The sequence below is a fragment of the Nesoenas mayeri genome, assembly GCF_963082525.1.
Source record: "Nesoenas mayeri genome assembly, chromosome: 7".
In the NCBI taxonomy this organism is placed as follows: Eukaryota; Metazoa; Chordata; class Aves; order Columbiformes; family Columbidae; genus Nesoenas; species Nesoenas mayeri.
This window is the reverse complement of record NC_137551.1, coordinates 32,072,937-32,093,340: the sequence shown is the minus strand read 5'-3', so window position 1 is coordinate 32,093,340 and position 20,404 is coordinate 32,072,937. Positions and strand designations below refer to the sequence as shown.

At 34.9% G+C, this 20,404-nt stretch overlaps 1 protein-coding gene across 1 annotated transcript in view; it reads right to left on the bottom strand.

Moving 5' to 3' along the window:
• Positions 1-20,404, bottom strand: part of ATRNL1 (attractin like 1) — a gene marked incomplete at both ends in the record, with an annotated part of 484,917 nt that overhangs the window by 224,162 nt on the left and 240,351 nt on the right. Inside the window, one exon of the mRNA XM_080348357.1 lies at positions 10,920-10,981. Within this exon, the coding sequence (XP_080204483.1) occupies positions 10,920-10,981 (62 nt within the window). The remainder of the gene's footprint in view (positions 1-10,919; positions 10,982-20,404) is intronic.

Sequence of the window (20,404 nt, the reverse complement as noted above, 5' to 3'; positions counted from 1 at the left end):
ATCTGTGAAATGTAATGGTCAGAGTGGTTGGACCGGGGGAATTAATGACACATTCCTGCCTTAAACTCTATGAATGCATTATAAACATACTATAGAACTCCTTTTTTCATTAAATACTAATGCCTGTAAGTTACATATTGCATCAAAAGAGTACTTTCATTAAAATGAAATAATTTACTTAGTTTTGTAGTGGTGTAAAATGAACTAATGAATTAAATATAAATATTTTAATGACCAATATTGTAAATGGAAGGCAAACAGAACAAAACAAAAATTTCCATCCTTCACTATTTCTTTTCCCATTCTCTTATTATTTAACATGCAAAGAGAAAATAAAATGTCCAAAAATGTATGTAAACATTCATGCACAAATAATTGTTTCTTCTATGATTTTACTCAAGCCACTTATTTGCATAATAATTCATTATAAATTTACATGTTAGATGAAAACAAGGACTTTTTCAAACTTTACCTTAAGCCTAGTACAGTTATAATTCTATTAACATTAAAAATTGTGTGGGGTCCTACTTTGAGCACCCATGACATTTATTCTTGACAAGGAACAAAGCTCAGTGGCAAAAAAGCTCAGTGGCTTTTTAATGTAGATACATGCAAAGGAAAAGTTTCACATCTAAGTTAATGTTTCTAAATTATTATTGCAGAAGTTTCCCAAGAGATCACAAATACTGTTTTACTAAGAATTGTTTTTCTGACATATTGTTTACTATATTTTTATTGGCAAATAGAGCACATTTTAATTGATATGTTATAAAGTAAGCACAATTCTAAAATAAAAATAACTGAACAATTATTTTTCTAAAACCATGACTTCGAATAGTAATTATTGTCACAGCAATTGATTTCTCTCATTGCACTTGACAAGAACATTGTGTTTATGATTATGATGTGCTTGGCTCAGCCATCCTTACTCGTGTTAACTAATATACACATGACAAGGAGCCCCAAAGATTTCAACAGGATTATCTGAAGTACAAAGCACTTTAAACATAATATTAGGAGTCTGATATGTATGAGAGCAGTATAACTTTTTTGTATGTTTTTAATGATTAATTAAATTGCTCTGAATCACACAGCTTTACAAACACTGTTATAAGTAGGAATATTTCAATGATTAGCAGTTCTGAATGATTCTGGGAATTAAGTGTTATGTTTGCAAATTAAAACATGTGAAGACATAGAGGGAAAGTGGCCGTAGCTGGCGATGGAGTAGACTATGCAGCTTCCAAGTTCATGGAAATGCATGTGTTGGGTCAGCAAAATAAATCTTTCCTGACCTTGCAGAGCCAAGACCTATCAGCCACCAGCATTTGCTGCCTGGTCTAAGGGAGCTTTGGCTGCCACAGTCAGGGAAAGATGGTACCAACTAAGCCAGGATTACCATCCAGGTGATACGGGACTGTCCTCCTCTTATTCTTGCTGGTCCTGAGAAATCCTAACAGGACCAGCAGCTCTGTGCAATGGCTACACTCCATTTTCTGGAACCTATCAACTAATAGCTGGGCAACCCTTTTCTCTTCACCTACATACATTTTATTGTTGTACATACTTAAATATGGCTGTTGCTTTGTATTTTTCCATTAGCCTAGATCTATGTCCCATTCTGAGTCAGATTTGACTTGCCAACTCCACGAAGGCAGCACCTACTTTTAGATGCTTCTTGAACAACTCTAATGAAATGATGCCATCCATCTGCTACCACTGGAGTCTATTGCATAGTTCATAAGGTTTTTATTTTTTGAAGGATTCTCATTAACTGTCTCTCAGACCACCTCTAGCTGCTCATCCAAACAACAACCAAAAAGGAAGGACGCGCATGATCCAAGCTCACTGTTACTTCCACAAGGTAAGTCTGAATTATCCCAATAATACTATTTTCTAAAATATTTTAGAAGTCTGCACCACAACCACCTGGACCACTTATGTATGTACACAGCGACTCCACTTGAAAAAAAATTTAAGTATACGTGTATGAAATATATGTGAATATATATATTTTATATACAAAAATAAAATTAAAATATGTAGGTATTATGAGAGAAGAATGCTGTTATAGAATGTGATTGTTTTACTGCTTAGATAAATAGCAATATAAATAACAACAACAATACCTCAGAAAAGTCTATGAGCTGCCTCTACTCAAGTACTGCTACCCAGAGCACCTGTACTGAGTGGGGCAGCACAGTACAGGCATCCACTGTAATAGTTTAAATAGACTCCCATACTAGTTTAAATAATCCTCACAATTGCCTCTACAAAGCCTGGGTTTATTGGTCTTTGCTGTGCAATGAAACAGCAAAATAATTCTTGGAGGTAAGGCAGAAAGAAATGTGTTTGAGTGAAGCATTTATTATTTGCAGTAAGGCTAATATGGAAAAAAAAAAAGGTATTGATTTTTTCAATTACGTATATGTGCTGAAATGTGATAGAGGATGTAGGGGGTTTTAAATAACTTTATTAAATAATTATTTAAAGGTAACTCTATAATGTATACATGTACACATATTTTATATTTATATTTTCCTACATACATAATTCATGTATATATACATAAAGATGTCTTTTCACATTAAATATACCACAAGCCATACCAGAAACTACTAAAGTATAAATGAATGACCAATTATGTGAACAGTGTTTATATACAACTAAAAAGGGAAAATGGATATGGTGCACATCAGAATGCTATTTGGAAGATCAACTTTCACATTTCATTCAGCCAATACAATATCAAACAAAAGCGAACCATTTAAAAGGACTCTGAAATATATTACACAATAAAGCTCTAGATGTGAACTTTAACTCTCAGCAGTTCTTCCCTTCACCTCTTTGAAGCAGCAAATAAAGAAGATTTACAATCAAAGGGGCTTAATCTAACATAAACTGATATTAATCTCCATAGAATAAATAGAGCATCACACCCATAAAGTGTGATTATGTTTCTTTTACTCATGGAAAATACTTTCATATTTCATAGAATTTTATGGTTTTACCCTTCATGGGTGAAATACTCTATATTTCTCTCAACAAGTGATGTTGTATATAAAAAACACAGATCTAAGAAGAAAGAAAAAAAAACTATGCCATTAAATTTGCAGAAAAATTATGAAATACAGAATGTAATATTTCCTGCAGTAATATTCAAGAATTAGAAATTGAATATATTGTTTCTATTTAAAAATAATTGTGCTTTTACTTCAACTTTTTTCCAATATTTTGCTGTTACATAAAAATTTAAGATTAAAAACTAAGGGGGGGAAATACTCATTTATTCTAATCAAGCTGAATTAGTGAATTTGGGAAAGAAGGGCTTCCGACCAATGTCACATTCCAGCAGCCTTTCAAATAAAAGGACTCTCATTATTTTTGTTGTTTTTCCCTCATTCTTTTCTTTTGCTGCACTTTTTCTCTAGTACAGATGTTATAGTTTGATAATAAATCACAGAAATATAAAATACATTTAGAGACTCACCAAGCTGCGTCAGCAATATTTAATCTATTAGACTCAAATATAATCCAGAGAATTAACACATTTCCCTTCATTATGTGACATTTCCAATGCCTTATCCAAATAGGTGAATATATTTGAAGTGGTAGGTGTAAAAAAAGGCATAGCTCTCCTAATTAAAAACCCCATAAACAAGAAATTTTCCCGAAGACAGAGTAAGGATTTTTAGATTTCCAGGCCAAAGCAGCATCATTATTCTTCTGTAATTGTACTGTATAAATAAAACAAATCCCCTGTTAACCCTCAACATGATATTTAGAATTTCAACTTAAAAGACTCAAGACACATAAGGAAAGAAATATAATTTTGAAACTGTATAGTGATTTCCTAAAATATGACTAAAAAAAATTGAACACATGGAAACACAATATAGAATATAATTGGGTCACATATGCAGAGAGAATTCAAATTTTGCAATATAAAGACATGATGTAGCTACTTTTGAATGCTCAATTTTTAGTGCAGCTTTTGGAGTCCACAACAGGGGTTCCATGATTTTGCTTCTTATTGACAAAATGTAGCCCCCCTCTGTTGAAGCCCAATAAATAAGTTTAAAAGAAAACAAAATCTTCCACAAAAAATGCTTCATCTTGTATCAGGAAATTTTACTGGAACATTGTTATTAATATTCCATTTAAAAAAAGCTCATTAAGTGCTTTCAATTCAGATGTCTCTTCTGAAAAGTAATAATTAGATTTAATATTTTAGTATCTCTGAAATCCACAGCATAACACACCAGTCTAGTACTTTTCTCTCTTTCTGTGATTTATTACAACTGAACACATGGACTCCGAATAGTTCTCTACTGCCATAAACAGATTGCTCATTTCTCCGATGTCACTCACTTCACAGCACGCGACATCAACTGTGTCTGCAAAGACAGAATGGCAGAGTGCGGCAGAAAGCTGCTTGTCACTTGCTGTAATGGACAATGACATTATTGCCCAACGGAAAACCCTAATATTTTTTACTTCCTTTATTTTTTGTGATTGTTTTTCTTCATCAGTCCTTTCCCCACTTCACTATATACTTATATGGAACAAAATTCTGAAGTTGACTTTGCAACTGGTACATATACCCTGTCATAAGAAGACACAATTTCTTCTCTTTTGAATTAAAATAACAAAAGCAAAATCTCTAATCCATTCATCACAGATTAAATCCTGTTCTAGTTCTTTTGTTTAAACTACACCAAACTGGGGTTTCATAAAAAATGATCAGGATTAAGCAGTCTAGAAGACAAATAGGTGTGAGCGCCAATGTTGTTTTAGTCTAAGAAAACAATTAAATAATTGGACTTAAGAAAATATCATATAAAATGCAGGAAAACAAATCACAGGCAAATTATGAATAATCTATATGATCCTTCTTAGGAAACAAAATACAATGCAGCTGTAAAAAGACACATCCCCGATAGGAGAACATTACAGAATGGCCTCAGAGTAAGGGAGGCTGCAAAGTATCGAGCCTTCAAAAAAAGACAGACTTTCTTCAGAAGTCTTGGGAAGGGTATTTCAGGTGCCACCTTCAGAGACCTCTGGGCTGAACACCACTACAGAAGTGGCAGCTTTTATAAAAATCTCACTGGAATCAAAGCAGAAGAAGTGACAAAATTGTTTTTTGGAGTGTTAGGCTACAGCACTATACAAAATGAAGAGTGCAATTTAAGATTTTTTTTTTTTCCTAAAAAAAGACTAGAAATAAAAGAAATCTCTTAAATCCTGTTACCGCCTGCAACTCCCCTCTGCACTTAACCATCTCCAGAACTTATTTCTAGTTATTACGAACTGAGCAGAAACTGAATTAAGCACTTCATCAGGCACAACCAACAGCTTTCAATTACTCTATTTGATACCTACAGGAAGTGAGAAATGCAAAATTTTAAATGCACCTACTTGAAGGAAAAGCCCATATCTGCTGTATATCAAGCAAGTACATACGTCACCTTCAGATATCAAGCTGAGCAACTATTTTTTGCTTTGAGGAACAGGCAATATGGAAAGCACTAGTGCATTCACCTGCACTTCCCAACGACTCAAAGGACAAAGACGGAAAGAATAAAAACAAGAATGAAATAATGGGAAACAGTTCTGTTTACCAATTGACTCAATGACTCATCCATTGTTTTGAAGACCAACCAGTGCAGTGGCACTGGGGAACCTCCTTTGCCTGCAGATCAATAACAAGTGACTGCCTTCTCAGGAAATATGAATATATCAAATAACTCTACAGTGATGACAAAGTTTCCAGGTGATTCAGAGAGTAAAAAGACACAAAGCTACATTCCACATTTCAAAACAAACATTTTAAACAAAGAACAACAACAATAACAAAAACCTCCGATTGCTCACTGCAGTATAGACGTGCTTGGCCCAGTAGAAGTCCAACAACTATTTGCTGCTAAGTGAGGTGAAAACTGCTTAATGCATCACTAAGGAAAAATCAATTTTATTTTAGCCCCAAATGTAAAATCCATTTTGCTAAGATAACTTGATTTTCATGTTACCAGAAAATATTCTAATTTAGATTTATAAGACTTACCAATTTTCTGAGAACCTAGCCATTGTGGATGTGATCTGATCTTGACACATCGTGTTTTGTCTTCCTTACAGAGATCAATAATCAATCTCATAAAGCCAAGCATGCCAAAATGGAATATTAATAACACAAAGCCAGGCAGACACACCAATGGATACTGGTAAAGCGAAGGAATTAACACATTGCTAATTAACACAGAGGATGGCAGATCAAGGATCTGAAGCTCTCAAGAGCTCTGGTACAACCCACTGACGTGCAGCCATCCACTCCCACAGCTTGAAATGCAGCTGAGGGGACTGTTCTGAGATTTTGGCACATGCAGACATGCACATTGGGGTGATAAAGTTGGTTCTTCAGTAACCACTGGATTCCCTATTGTAGCTCATGCTACCAGTCATACTATAAATGTCCAGCCCTTCCTCCTGCAATAAACACTGGGCAAATTTTGAATATTGTTTTCTCTTGCCCAGAGTGCTCACGGAAAGATTAGTACCCCTGATCCTAAACAACCATAGTTTTTCACAGAATTTCCTAAAGTACACACCAAAAAAAAGATTTTCCAACTTTCAAAGTTGGAAATCCATCTGTATACTTAATATTGCTCTACCTATTACAAATTGGAAATTCTGTAATTCGTAGTAGTAAGGAGCCGTTATAACAGTGACTAGAGTACACCGGCTGGCAGCTCTACCCCAAGAACCAAAGACAATGGAAGGAATTGTTCTGAGAGCAAAAAGAAGATGTATGCTCAGAGAAAGTCCCTGATTAGTTAGTGGGTGGTATTAGGTATTTCAAACAGGCTTTAAAAAATAGTTATGACAGTAGTAGTTGCCTATCATTACCTATCACAAAAATACTAATAGCTAACATTTGTTGCCTGTACCAATTTCATGTTTGCCTGTTTTTTTATTATTAGAGAAAACCACATTTTTTACCAGAACACCTGTTGCATATACAAATAGTTTTCTGAGAAATGCATGAATACTGTTATAAGTTAATTACCATTTTATTTAAAAGTAGGTTTAGAAATCAAGAGTTTGTTTGCTCTCAATCCTGGATTTGCTTAAATCATATACAATAAAAACTAACAAATATTCAATATTGTCAATTTTTATGCATGATAAAATATGATCTAAAGAAAAACATAAATAATGTTTTAAGAAACTAAAGATACTTCATTTCACATTATGAAATGCATAAAATGTCCTGGCTACGTACTCAGCTAAAACAACATAATAATGTAAGATTTGAAAATGCTGAAAACACCGTTATCACTTACAGTTTAGAAAAAAGTCAGGCTTTAGCTTATTGAGTGTTTTACTGGGCAGGGTAATACAGGAATAGACTTTCTTTAACTGTGGGGACTGAATTTCTTCAGCATAAGAATAAAGATGATTCACATTTGCTGCCTGTGAAATTTTCTAATGAGATCTGTACTGCTTCAAAGCAGGTGGGGAAAAAAAAAGTCACACACTTCTCAATTTGTGTGACGGTTAAAAGTCTTCAAGGCATGAGCTAAAAAGCACGGAGTAAAGCAACACAAATGTGACAGTTTCTATACGACTGTTAGAAATCTGTTACTACTCTTACATATTTCATTCCTACTCTTAGAGAAAAGGTCACTGAACCAGTTTGTTTTGTTTTGGTTTTGTGTTTTGGGGTTTTTTTCACTATGAATATCATAGTGTGGAGCACTACAGTTTCTGCAATATTTAGCTTATATATTTCAAAAGAGCTTTTATTTCTAAACCTTACAGAAAAATAGTTTTAAATTGTTGATCTTGATACATCAGGAAAATTCTAAAAATGCTTTACTTGTTTTTGATTCAAGCAGTAAAATGTGGATTTCATCTTTTATTCTGGAACGCTCACCATATAAAAGAACAGTTTTAAGCTATACTTTTGAATGCTTCTTAAAAATACCTGCTATTACCAAATAAATCTATTTACCAGTTTGGCTAGGCAGACAGGGTGAACAGGGTTTTGCCATGTGCTCAGAAATAAGGCAAATATAATACTAGATAGGAGACATGCAAATGCATTTTTATCAAAGCAGGTTGAAACGTTTTCTTATCAAGCACATAAAAATTGTATTTAAACACAATTATTTTCTCTGTCAATAAAGCTAGCAAATATGGCCTGGGTTATTACAACATAATTTGCTACTTTTTCATATACTGCATTCCCATAAAGTAAAAAACAAACCAAAAAAAGGAACCTCAACCAAACAAACCAAGCCTTATTAAAATAATTTTATTAGGCTACGAACTGTTGACACTAAATTTTCAGATAAAGCCACTTTGGAGAGGACATATTGATGATGTCTTTGGGTATAACTGACCATACCCACTAGAGGGGGTCGGGGAAGAGTTATTGCAACATTTTCCTATTAGAAATATTCTATAGCTTGCTTAAGTAAGTGATCCCGTAGAAATAACATCCAAATCAATAGCTACTGAAAGTTTTAATGGTGTCTAAACTGGAAACTTTTCATTCTAGATTTCTCGGTCTGGTTTTCCATAAAGGACACACTAAGTAGCTTTCCTACATTTATTTACAACACATTGCAACTCCTAGTCCATTGACAAGCAACCAGACAGTTTCTTCTTTGGATCATTTCCATGGACTGATCGTTTGCCAGCTCTGATGTCAGTGAGGATGCTGCACTCGCAGCAGTTTTGAGTCAGGAGCATCGCTGTGATGTTACGCATGATTGTTTTGGTTCTGTGATAAGAAAACAATGGACTTCTAACACCTATGAAAACTCCAATGCCTCTGTGCATTGAAAAAAAACCACACAGAAAGTACTGTTTGTGTCTTGGAAAGAGCCAATTGATCAAGCAATAGGTTAATTTTCCTAGCAGAGTTAATCAACTTGGAAACATAGTGCAATTAAACAACTTTTTTTAGGCAGTCATTTCATTCAGAACCAACTCAAGCTTCTCCTCTCCTCTCCTCTCCTCTCTTCTCCTCTCCTCTCCTCTCCTCTCCTCTCCTCTCCTCTCCTCTCCTCTCCTCTCCTCTCCTCTCCTCTCCTCTCCTCTCCTCGGTTCTGCCTTGCAAAGTATGAATCTACTGTGTGCCATTCTTTCACAATATGAGAGCTCCAACTCCCAGACACGCTGCCTATGTCTACAGGCACCTTAAGACCATTTCAGTTGTAGAAGAATACCATACAATCTTACATCAGAATTTTAAAATCATTTTGATAAACACTATTTTGCATCATAACCATCAAAACTTGGCTTAATTTATATGTGCCTTTGGAGGATGCCCTATCATTACTTTTTGTACCTTGCTTGGATTACCACAATGCACTAACTCAAGCATTTCCTGATTTCTTCACAGATTTCTGCAACTAGGTTCCTCAGGTTGATTATTAACATTACACTGCAGATCGCTGCAAGACCCTCGTGATCTGAGTACCAGCTGAAAGCCTTGGTAAAACACTTAAACTGGGACTAAGTCAATGCAGTGGTAGGGTAGCTGCCATCTATCCTACAACCTTTCTCTCTGTAAGAGGGATTACATTGGTCTTGGCTCCCAGCTAGCTTATAGTTTAGGCAGAGTGAGCTATTCTCTCATCAGGATCACGGTGATTTTGCATTTACCCAGAATAAACAATATCAGATACACCACCACACCAGAAGAGCTAATGCAATATATCTATAGAGAAGGCTTCACCATCAAACAGCCTACAGTTCACCTTTTTTAAACCAGCATTAGGGCACAGAACAGAAACAAATTGGTTTTAGTCTACCTCTGCTACTTTTCACAGGGTCCCGCTGATTGTACTTGGACCGAATTTGCTTTCTTTTATAGGGGTTTGCCTTCTTAAGGTTTTCAGGAGCATCATCGTTTTTTAGATCTTGCTGACTTCCCAGGAGAAAAAAACCATACACTAAAATCCCAAAACATTATGCTGATCTTCAGGGAACCAGCATTTCATTGCTTTGTTTGTGGTGATCAAGGAGAAATAACGCTTTGCATCAGCTGCTAAACCACTCTCTACTAGCCAATACATTGGGTACAGAAGACTTCAGTGTTTGCTCATTTTTGGTGGTAGCAATTAACAGAAGTCAGCCTGTTCATAGAACTCTTCAAGTAAAGTTCCTCAGAGCTATACAGAAAGGCTATACTGTGAACTTGTGAAAAAAAATGCATGGTGGTACTAGAAATACAGAAAGTCTGATGAACATAGTTGTCTGTCACTGTTCACATTTTGCATACACTTCACGGTTATTGGGGAATATCTTCACAGGAAGATTTAAAAGCACCGTAACTAATTACGTATATTCGACTTTGTGACATTTTATAAGACAGCTGAACTTTTAAGAAGTCTTTCAGTGGGGTTTTGTTTAGATCCTAGAATAGTGTCCATTTGCAGTTAAAGCTCATTCCTGCACTGCTGCCACAACCAAGTCTCAGGCATCACCTATTGCTTTTCACAATCAATACATGAAAGCATTATAGTGACTTGGGGAGTTTTGCTAAAGGTAACAAGCTATTGAACAGAAACATTATTTTTAAAAATTCTTCAAAAGAGTTTACAAAAAAATCACACACATAAATTATTAGTTTAAGTCAGTATAGCTGTTTTTCTCTTAATCACTATAATAAACAGTACATATCTAGCTAATCTTTGTGAAGACTATGTCACTGAACATATGAAAGATTCTAGCAGGTGCCTGTAGTTACAGCGCAATGGCCTGGATCTTCCACTGGTGCAAATTAGATAAAACAGCTTAAAGGCTTGCTTGAAGGCATTTCTTAAGATAAATGAGCTGGTTAAGATATTGGTTTGATAGAAAAGAATCAACATGATTTCACTCAGAAAACAGAAAATGCAATTTACCTGAAGAAAGTGACAAAGAACTGCACCAGATCCATGATAGTATTGTGCTGGGAGAAGGCAATCTGTAAATAAAATAGAAGTAAATTACATTATTTTCAGAGTCAACAGCTCTTTTTACGCTAGGGCTTTATGGTTTCACGGATGACTAGTTTCAAGTGTAATTTCAGTCTAGAGCACATACACCTGCATTTACCATAAAGTGAGATGAGCTTCTAACTCCCATGTCTTTCCCTATATCAAAATACAAACAGTGGAATATAGTCCCTCTCTTGAAGTAAAGTTATTAGCAATATCCATGTAAAACTTGATTGATACAAACAATGAAAACAATGTGCAAAATATTAAGAAATCATATCAATAAAAATTGTCTACTTGATAGCCAACTATCAAAATTTCCATTTTAATGAAAATACTGAAACAAAGTTTTAAAAATGACAGAAAACATCTTGTCCTTAAAACTAATACATTTAAAATATTTTAATGACATCATATTAAAATAAATGCATATGTTAATTTAAAAAAAAGTTTCAAAGCAAATTACTTTAAAGACAAATTAACAAATATTCTTTTAGGCTACATTTGTACAGAACGTGCTTTAGTTCAACTCCTTACTGAAATTTTTCACAAAGATTTAATAATTATCTCTAAGACAGCATATACACGCAGACACACATTCACGCTTGCATGCAATAGAGCCTACAATTATCATTATAATTACTTTTTGCTAATGTTAAGAACAGTGCTTAATATTTAAGTTATATCTGCAAATATCCCTAAGTCCCTGTCTTCTTCAGTTTTTCCTAGTGTATAATTATCAAACTGAAGATATACAGAATCTTCTACTTGAATTACACAAGTGTTTATCTAACTATATTCCTAGCCTATTCAAATAATTGTTGTCGTTGTGCATTTGATATATTTGTGCATATTGCTGTGCATTTGAGATCTGATGTTGACTATTAATTACACATAATTACTCTAGTTCCCTTTAACAGTTGATTCATGAACTTTTGAAATGATAAGTCATGATACTTCAGAAATGGGGGGGGGGGTGGGGGGGTGTGCAAAAATATAATGTAAACTTCAGTAATATAATGGTATGACTGTGCCTTGTGTCAGCTAACATAGGCCAGATTACTTAAGATCTAAGGACAGAAAAGCATGTAAACTGCATTATTCCAGAAATAGGGCGCACCACCATTCAAACACATCTCTGAAATGTAACTTCTGCCTTCTCTTCAGCAATAATGCACAATTGCAAGCAATGCCAACAATTTTAAGAATTCTGGAATTGGATACAAGAAGCAGATATTTCAAATTTCTCAGCCCAAAATATCAGGCAAGATACTTGATAAATGAAGCGGAATACAATTTAGTGTACTAAACTTCTTGAGTGCTATTGTCTGTCTCCTCTCTAAAGAGGAAATCTAAATGTGCCCATCTTCAGCTGATTGCTGTGGCTGGATCAGGACAAAAGATACCTTCTGGCCTGGGAGCCTGTGGAAAGACAAGTTGAAGGCCACATGGGAACAGGGTAGGAGAGAGAAAGAACTCTCTTGCTGATTACTCAATTTTAATCAACAAATGTTTTCACATTTGGTAAATATAGACAGAAATTTGAAATTCTCAGGAACTCTAATTTAGGGTACTGTCAGGATGAACACTGTATCAAAATGAAAAGAGGTTGGAGCAAGAATATGAAAAATTGAAGAGAAATTACAGAGTGGACAAAATTGTCAAAGTTAATGCAAATGTAACCTTTATTTCACTACGAGAAGCTAAAACCTGAGAAAAGATTTATTTAGGCCAATATAAAGTGCATCCCAAGCATAAACAATTATTTAAAGCTACCATGTACCAAAATCAAAAAGCTTCCTGTATTCAATCTGTATTTTAAATGCTGGCTGGATTCCCTTCAAATAATATTTAGTATTCAAATTAACTGCCAGCTTTTCTAGAATGTTTTTTTACAAGTACTATACTTCAGGTTATGAATACAAAGAGAAAAAAACATGCCAGTTTCAACAAAGTTCACCTTTTGTGACACTGTGAAAAAGCTATTAGTTGAAGGAGAATTTATATTTCGCATTACTTCAATTCTTTCATTCAAGGTGTCAGTATTCATTAACAGCGTACATTAGTCCAGCAATAACTACAGTCAGGGGAAAGTCGTGCAGTCAAAAACTGCAATCTCATCATAATCATATCAGGAAAGTTTTACATCCAATATTTATAACAAACTGTAGTGCCTTTATTTATCTTTTACGACACACAGCAACTATGAAGTACGCAGTTTTATAAACATTTAATGATTTCACATCCTTAGTAATGATTTCCATATCCCTAAGCACAAGATGAGATAGATCATTTTTGCACAAAAACCAGACACAAAAGGAATGACTTTACATTTTCCACCTTCTATTAAACAAATAATCTAATTAAGACAATTGTGATGTTCTTTTGCTAGAATGCAGGTCTACAAGCCCATGTAAGAACTTCTGTCTGTAAAAGTTACTTGCTTGTGTATGGATTATTCTTGGAAGTATTCATACTTTAGAACAAAAACATAGTAAAATATGAAGTTCCATCCCAGAAGTAATTTCAAATTTTAATCAAATATTGTCTTCCTAATGATTACATTAGAGTTCATGGTTCAAAGATTAACTACACTATTTTCCAAAGAACCAGTGCCACATATCTTAAACTAATTTTAACATAAAATATTAACAAAAGAATACATATTTTAATTTTAAGTAGAGCATGAAGGAGCAAGTAAATGTCGTGAATCTAAGCCTGACCCAGAGAACCATAATACAATTAAAGAGATTTATTTCCATAGGATTTTCATCTAGATATGAATACTATTGTCTTTTTTCTTGTGCCTACACAGACAAGGAAAATTCTTTCAACCTCAGATTTTTACTTTGGACTTAAAAATAGTAGAGATTAATATTATGCCAAAGTAGCTCTAACTTTCACAAAAATGTCTCATAAGACTATGAATACCATAAATATTATTTCTATCTTCTTTTATAAATATGGCTAGAGATGCAGGTATATTTCAGTAATTGTCCATGATCTATGCTCCTCTTCAAAGGCAAGCTTCTAGACATAATACCAAACAGTTTTCTCATTTTTACAGAAACCACTAGAAAACTTCTCATCAATTGAAGTTCTTTTCCCTATTTAGCTAGGGCTAAAAGCTTAAAAGACTTTATGATCCAATACTGCTGCAGATAAACGCAACACAAACAGTGACAAGTTTTACAGAAATCTACAAAATGGATGCTTATTTCAATTAAATAGTCTGCAATTGACAGCAAAGAAATTAAAATAAATCAATTAGAAAATGTAAACTGAGTCTGAAGTTATCATTTTCACAAGACACGCAAAACTGTACCTAAAAGAAAAAATAACCATGTTGTGAGCCCTTCAAGATATGCAACAAAATCTTTAGTCTGATTTCATAACATTACTCCATTTTATTTTCTTTAGAAATTGGTTATAGTATTGGAATATCCCTTGCATGCAACCAATGCCGTTTGATTTGTAGCGGACCTAAAGTCTTGCCATTTGCTGCTGAAAACCTACTATCAGATGGTTATTAGATTACCAAGCTAAAAATGAATTCGCTAAAACAAAAACATTACAGGACGTAGAAATTCCTAGCTTTGTACTGCAGCAAGGCAAAGTCTAATCTCAATATCTCATTAACAGAAAAACTTAAAAGTTGCTTAGCTTTCCTTTAGCTTTGTGTGTTTAATAAGAAAAAAAAATTGAGAGACACCTCCATCACTAATGAAAGCTGCCTTATGATTAGACGATCTGTACCAAATTTTTGTGGGGTAGTTTGGAATGTTCTAATGGTGGTGAAGCTCTAGCTATGAGGATCTACAATAACAAGTTGTATGCATCAATATTATTTTCCACAAGACAAAATTGAGTCAAGTTCTTGAGCACACAAGCTCTATTTGATGTTCAGAACAGAGGACTTCAAACTAAAATAGAATTTGGGAAGACTTCTCATTTAAGTATATTAGATCATAAAACGTATCTCTATTTCGTAGTTCTCATGGGTGGAGTATAGGGGACAGGTGAGGTAGGAGAAGAGTTGATAAAGTAGGCAAGTTGAAGTAGATAGCTTATAACCTGGGAAAAACGAAAAGAGAAACATGTGCAAAGAAACTCTAACGTGACATAAAACTGATGCTTCTGCTAAAGTCCAAGCTTTCTGTATCCTAGACTCAAGGTTCATCCTGTGAAGGAGTTGTGAGGAGCAGGACCTGGAGGTAAGAGCCACAGTGACAGTTTTATGAAAAATGCTCTATAATAAACTCTGAGCAACTGCTTTCAACTTGGATTTAGCTTTGAAGTCTGATGCATCTGTATCAGATGTGAGAAAGAACTTGTGCATCTGAAAGTTTGTCTAACTTTTCCAGGTATCCAGCTGGCTTAATAAAGGATACAACCTTCTGCCTACAAAAGCTGTCTTCCCATTTTAACTTTAGGAATAGTCTTAACAGAGGTGCTTTTTCTATCAGTATTTCTGCTTGGGTTTTTATCCGGATGAACTAAAATATTAAAATTTAATTTCCATGTACAATCTTATAGTGCGCTACATTTGTATTCCATTAGATCAAAGTAATATCAATAAAACAAATGCAGATACATTCTGAAATCCAGAGTCATAAAAATCACAATGACAGAATGAAAAGATTGCAAAGAAAACTGTGTTTTATATATATATATATATATATATATATATATATATATATATATGTATGTTACAGATCACAGTCTTTAAGAGACAAAAAGGTATATAAAGAAAAAGCTGATGGGTGATAAATGTGCTGTGGTGATTACTCCAACAACCATTACTGATATGTCTCTTTTCTCTGCCATGTTCAACATTTTGAAAACAATGTCTTTTTAAAAAACAAACATAAAACCCGAAGAATGCACTTAAGATTCTTTACATCACAAGACCTAATTGGAAGACAAGGCATTGTGACTGCTGATAAATCTTTTATATCAGCTGAGGATTCCAAAGTCAGATATCCAGTAGAGTACACCAGAGAGCACTACATACAAGGATGCATTATAACCAGCATATAAATGTATGGTATTTCTTAATTTTTGATGTTTTGGTTACATGCATGATGTAGGAAATATAATTTTCACCAAATTATGATGGATGGAATAGGACTGTTGAAATAGAAGCAACTTTTGAACACAGAGTTTTTTTCCAACCTTCAAAAGTTAATGTCTGCAGGACCAGATTTTTTTTCTCCACTGCTCTAGATACTCCATTTAATGTTCACCTTGAGTACCACATACAGCAAAAATACAATCCTACAGAACAAAAGGTCAATATCTGTTCCACCACAAAAATGAGACAACCTTGAAAGTCTAACTTATGGACATATTTCATAAGAAAATAGTAAGTCTGGCCTCAGAATTGCATTTTAGTTCGAAAAATATAGGTGTTTAGAAGCTGTCTCTGCAATTCTAAAGAAACCAATCTAGGAAAAATAAAAACAAACAAAACAACAACAACAACAAAAACCAGGAAAAAAGGAAAATTAGGCACAACAGGAGTGAATTAAATCACAGTTCCACATCTGCAGTAAACATTAACCTAATCCATGAAATGGTTCATATATTCAAATAATGTACACACAAAGCAATTTTAAGCTATGCTCCATTTCATGACATTATCCACTAATGTAAACTTCTGTCTACTTAAGCTCTCAGACAATGAACAAATACTTCTGTTAATGCAAATCTTCCACTGTTAATAAACTAAGAATGAACAAATAAGAGAAACTAAAATAAATACACGGTAAAACTATGGTAGATGGTCTCATTATTAAAGCTGGAAATATAATACAATAAGGTCAGACATAACTCAAACTAAACTGCCTGGACTGTGTGAATTATACACACTTCAACTCTACGGAAGTATTACTTTCTTCAGTATCATCAAAACCGTGATTTAATTTCTTTTTGGATAAAACTATTACACATTCCCACACTGGTAATATGTATGTTTTGAAGCAGAAGTGGATACTGACTGAATAAAAATAACACATTTTGTTGTCCATCCTCTTTTAAACTTTCTCATGGAACACTTTTTAACTGAGGTGACTTTAGATAACAAATATGACTTTAGAGAGATGAGGAAAATATTTGCAGAGATGGGCACACTTTTGTGTATAACATTTTTATCAGGAAAATGGGAAAGATCAAATACTGTGATAATTTGAAACAGGACCTTGGAAAATTTAGATACAAAATAAATTTTCACAATTACTATTTGTTGTTGGAAGTGAAGTTTAGATGCACACTGTGCAGAGACCCAAGTAAAAACTATTTTAAACACACTATTATATAATCTATAATAATTGGTTGGAAAAAAAACAAACCAAATCAACAAAAACCACACACTTACGGATATATTTAAACTCAGGAAATACATGATTAGTGAATAATCAGCAATTACATAACAAAAGATCAGCTACTCTGATTTTTTTGCTTCAATATAACTACAATTATGTGGGGTTTTTTTAGAGATGGTAAAAAATGGTAGACTGTTCTTTCACATTTGACTTCGAATATGAAGACTGACCTGCACAAGTGAAATGTAGATGGTAGGAAACCTAAACCAAATTGATCCTGACGAATTTAGAGAATTATGAAACACTTTCACATGGAGGCTAAAAATGCCACACATTTATTCTATATAATGGCTTTCCTAGAACTTGAAAAAGAAATTTTAAAGAAAATATATCTGAATTTTGCCATGTGGAACATGTCTAATCTAGTCAAATGTTCAAATCCTGTCAAAATTAGTCAGCTAGTTTATAATAATCAGCAGAGTTAGGAAGTCACTTCATAGGTGAGTGACTGTAAAACAGATGTGGGACTCTCATAACGTGGAATAAATTACCCTATGGAGCTGCCATTTCTCTCTGCTAACAACACAGGGAGTCTATGATAAGTTTAGACTATAGATCTAATGCCAGATTTAGAATATAAATAGCATTAGGTGAGATAAATTTCTCCCATGGTTTCTAAGTACTGATTGGGTACTTCTGCAAATTACCATAGTATCAAAACAGGAAGAATAAATATTTCTTCTTGCTGGGATGAAACGATCAGGGAAGCAATACGGAGCTAAGTGCCTGCTGGCAGAATGTGTTGATGCCAATAAAGAATTTAGTCTTGATGTTGACAAACAGTCCTACCAGATGATGAGAATTAGTGATAGCAAAACTTTCATACCCTGTCATGGTTTAACTCCAGAGGGCAACTTAACCCCACGCAGCCAATCGCTCACCAGAACCGGAAGAGTAAAAGTGAGAAAACTTGTGGGTTGAGATTAAGACAGTTTAATAGGTAAAGCAAGACACGCACACACAAGCAAAGTGAATCAAAGAACTCATTCACCGCTTCCTGTCATCAGGTGAGTGTCCAACCATACCCAGGAAAGCCAGGCTCCATCACGCATAACAGTTACCCAGGAACACAAACATCATCACTCCAAATATCCCCCCTTCCATCGCCTTCCCCCCTTTATATGCTGAGCATGACATCATATGGTATGGAATATCCCTTTGGTCACCCGAGGTTGGCTGTCCCAGTCCTGTCCCATTCCAACTTACTGTGCATGCCAGCCTCCTCGCTCGTGGGTGCTGTGAGGAGCAGGAAAGGCCTTGGCTCTGGGCAAACACTACTCAGCAGTAACTGAAACATCTCTGGGTTATCAACACTGGTCTCAACACAAATCCAAGACATCGTCCCATGCTAGCTACTATGGAAAAAATTAACTCTATCCCAGCCCAAACCAGCACATACTGATAACATAAATAGAAAATGAAAGATAACTTAGAGAAAATCAGACTTGGAATCACGTCAGCATTTGGCAAACAGCTTCCAGAGATGACCTCTGCATGCTGAAGTCCTGTCTCTCATGATGGCATACACTAGATTATCCAAATAGCCAACCCTTTCTTTCTCAAATAATTTAATAATTACAGGATATTATTTCCACTATTCGGAGACATAAGAGGCTAAAAGACAATCCAGATTTATATTCAAGTTAGATTAATGACATTCTTAAAAAAGGTTTTCATAGCTGATTTTTTTCCTATCTTGCACTTTGTCTATTAAATTCAAATGTGCATATACCAGTATTTTATTGCTTTATTTAATTTTGTGTATATGCACACAGAAGAACAAATGCACATCACACAGAGAAAACCTCAGTTAATAACCTCCAAGACCATGAGCCAGCACTGTGCCCTTGTGGCCAGGAAGGCCAATGGCATACTGGGGTGGATTAGAAGCAGGGTGGTTAGTAGGTCAGAGAGGTTCTCCAGCCCCTCTACTCTGCCCTGGTGAGACCACATCTGGAATATTGTGTCCAGTTCTGGGCCCCTTAGTTCAAGAAGGACAGGGAACTGCTGGAGAGAGTCCAGTGTAGTGCAAGGCAACAAAGATGATGAAGGGAGTGGAGCATCTCCCTTATGAGGAAAGACTGAGGGAGCTGGGGCTCTTGAGCTTGGAGAAGAGGAGACTGAGGGTTGACCTCATTAATGTTTACAGATATATGAAGGGTGAGTGTCAGGAGGATGGAGCCAGGCTCTTCTCAGTGACAACCAATGGTACGACCAGCGGTAATGGGTTCAAACTGGAACACGAGAGGTTCCACTTAAATTTGAGAAGAAAGTTCTTCTCAGTAAGGGTAACAGACACTGGAACAGGTTGCCCAGGGGGGTTATGGAGTCTCCTGCTCCAGAGACATTCAAAAGCCACCTGGACACATTCCTGTGTAACCTCATCTGGGTGTTCCTGCTCCAGCGGGGGAATTGCACTGGATGATCTTTTGAGGTCCCTTCCAATCCCTGACATTCTGTGATTCTGTGAAGAAGAAAATCTGGGGGAGGGGAACTGTTTTCTAAATTACAGTTTTATTCAGTATGCAAAATATCTTCATAATGATTAATGCAGACATTATAAAGAAATTGAAAATTTGAGTATTAAAGTCAATGAGAGAATGAAAGAAAACTAAAATGCAACAAGGGAGAAACAACGTGTTTCAAAACTAAATTTTAAAAAAGCTGACAATTAATTGACTCAAAGACCTATAGTACCAGAAGTTATTTTAGCCACAGATCTTTGCGGGATTGAGTTCTCCTCTAAACTGTGTGCAAAACAGCAGATTTCTAGATAACATCTTCCAAAACTCTGATTTTTAAAAGCCTGGCTAGATTAAATGTGCAGGCAGAAAAATTAAATAGAGAAGTGAATGGAATGGAGTAAGGGAATTTGTCAAGCAGAGTTGAATAACTAAATTCTGCTACAAGGAGTAGCATTGTATGATGATATGGATTTCTTTGTCAAACCACATTAAGGAAAAGCCATTTCTGCTACTTGCTAGAATTGGATTTCTATCTCTCTTCAGCTTTCTTGTTATGATTTCT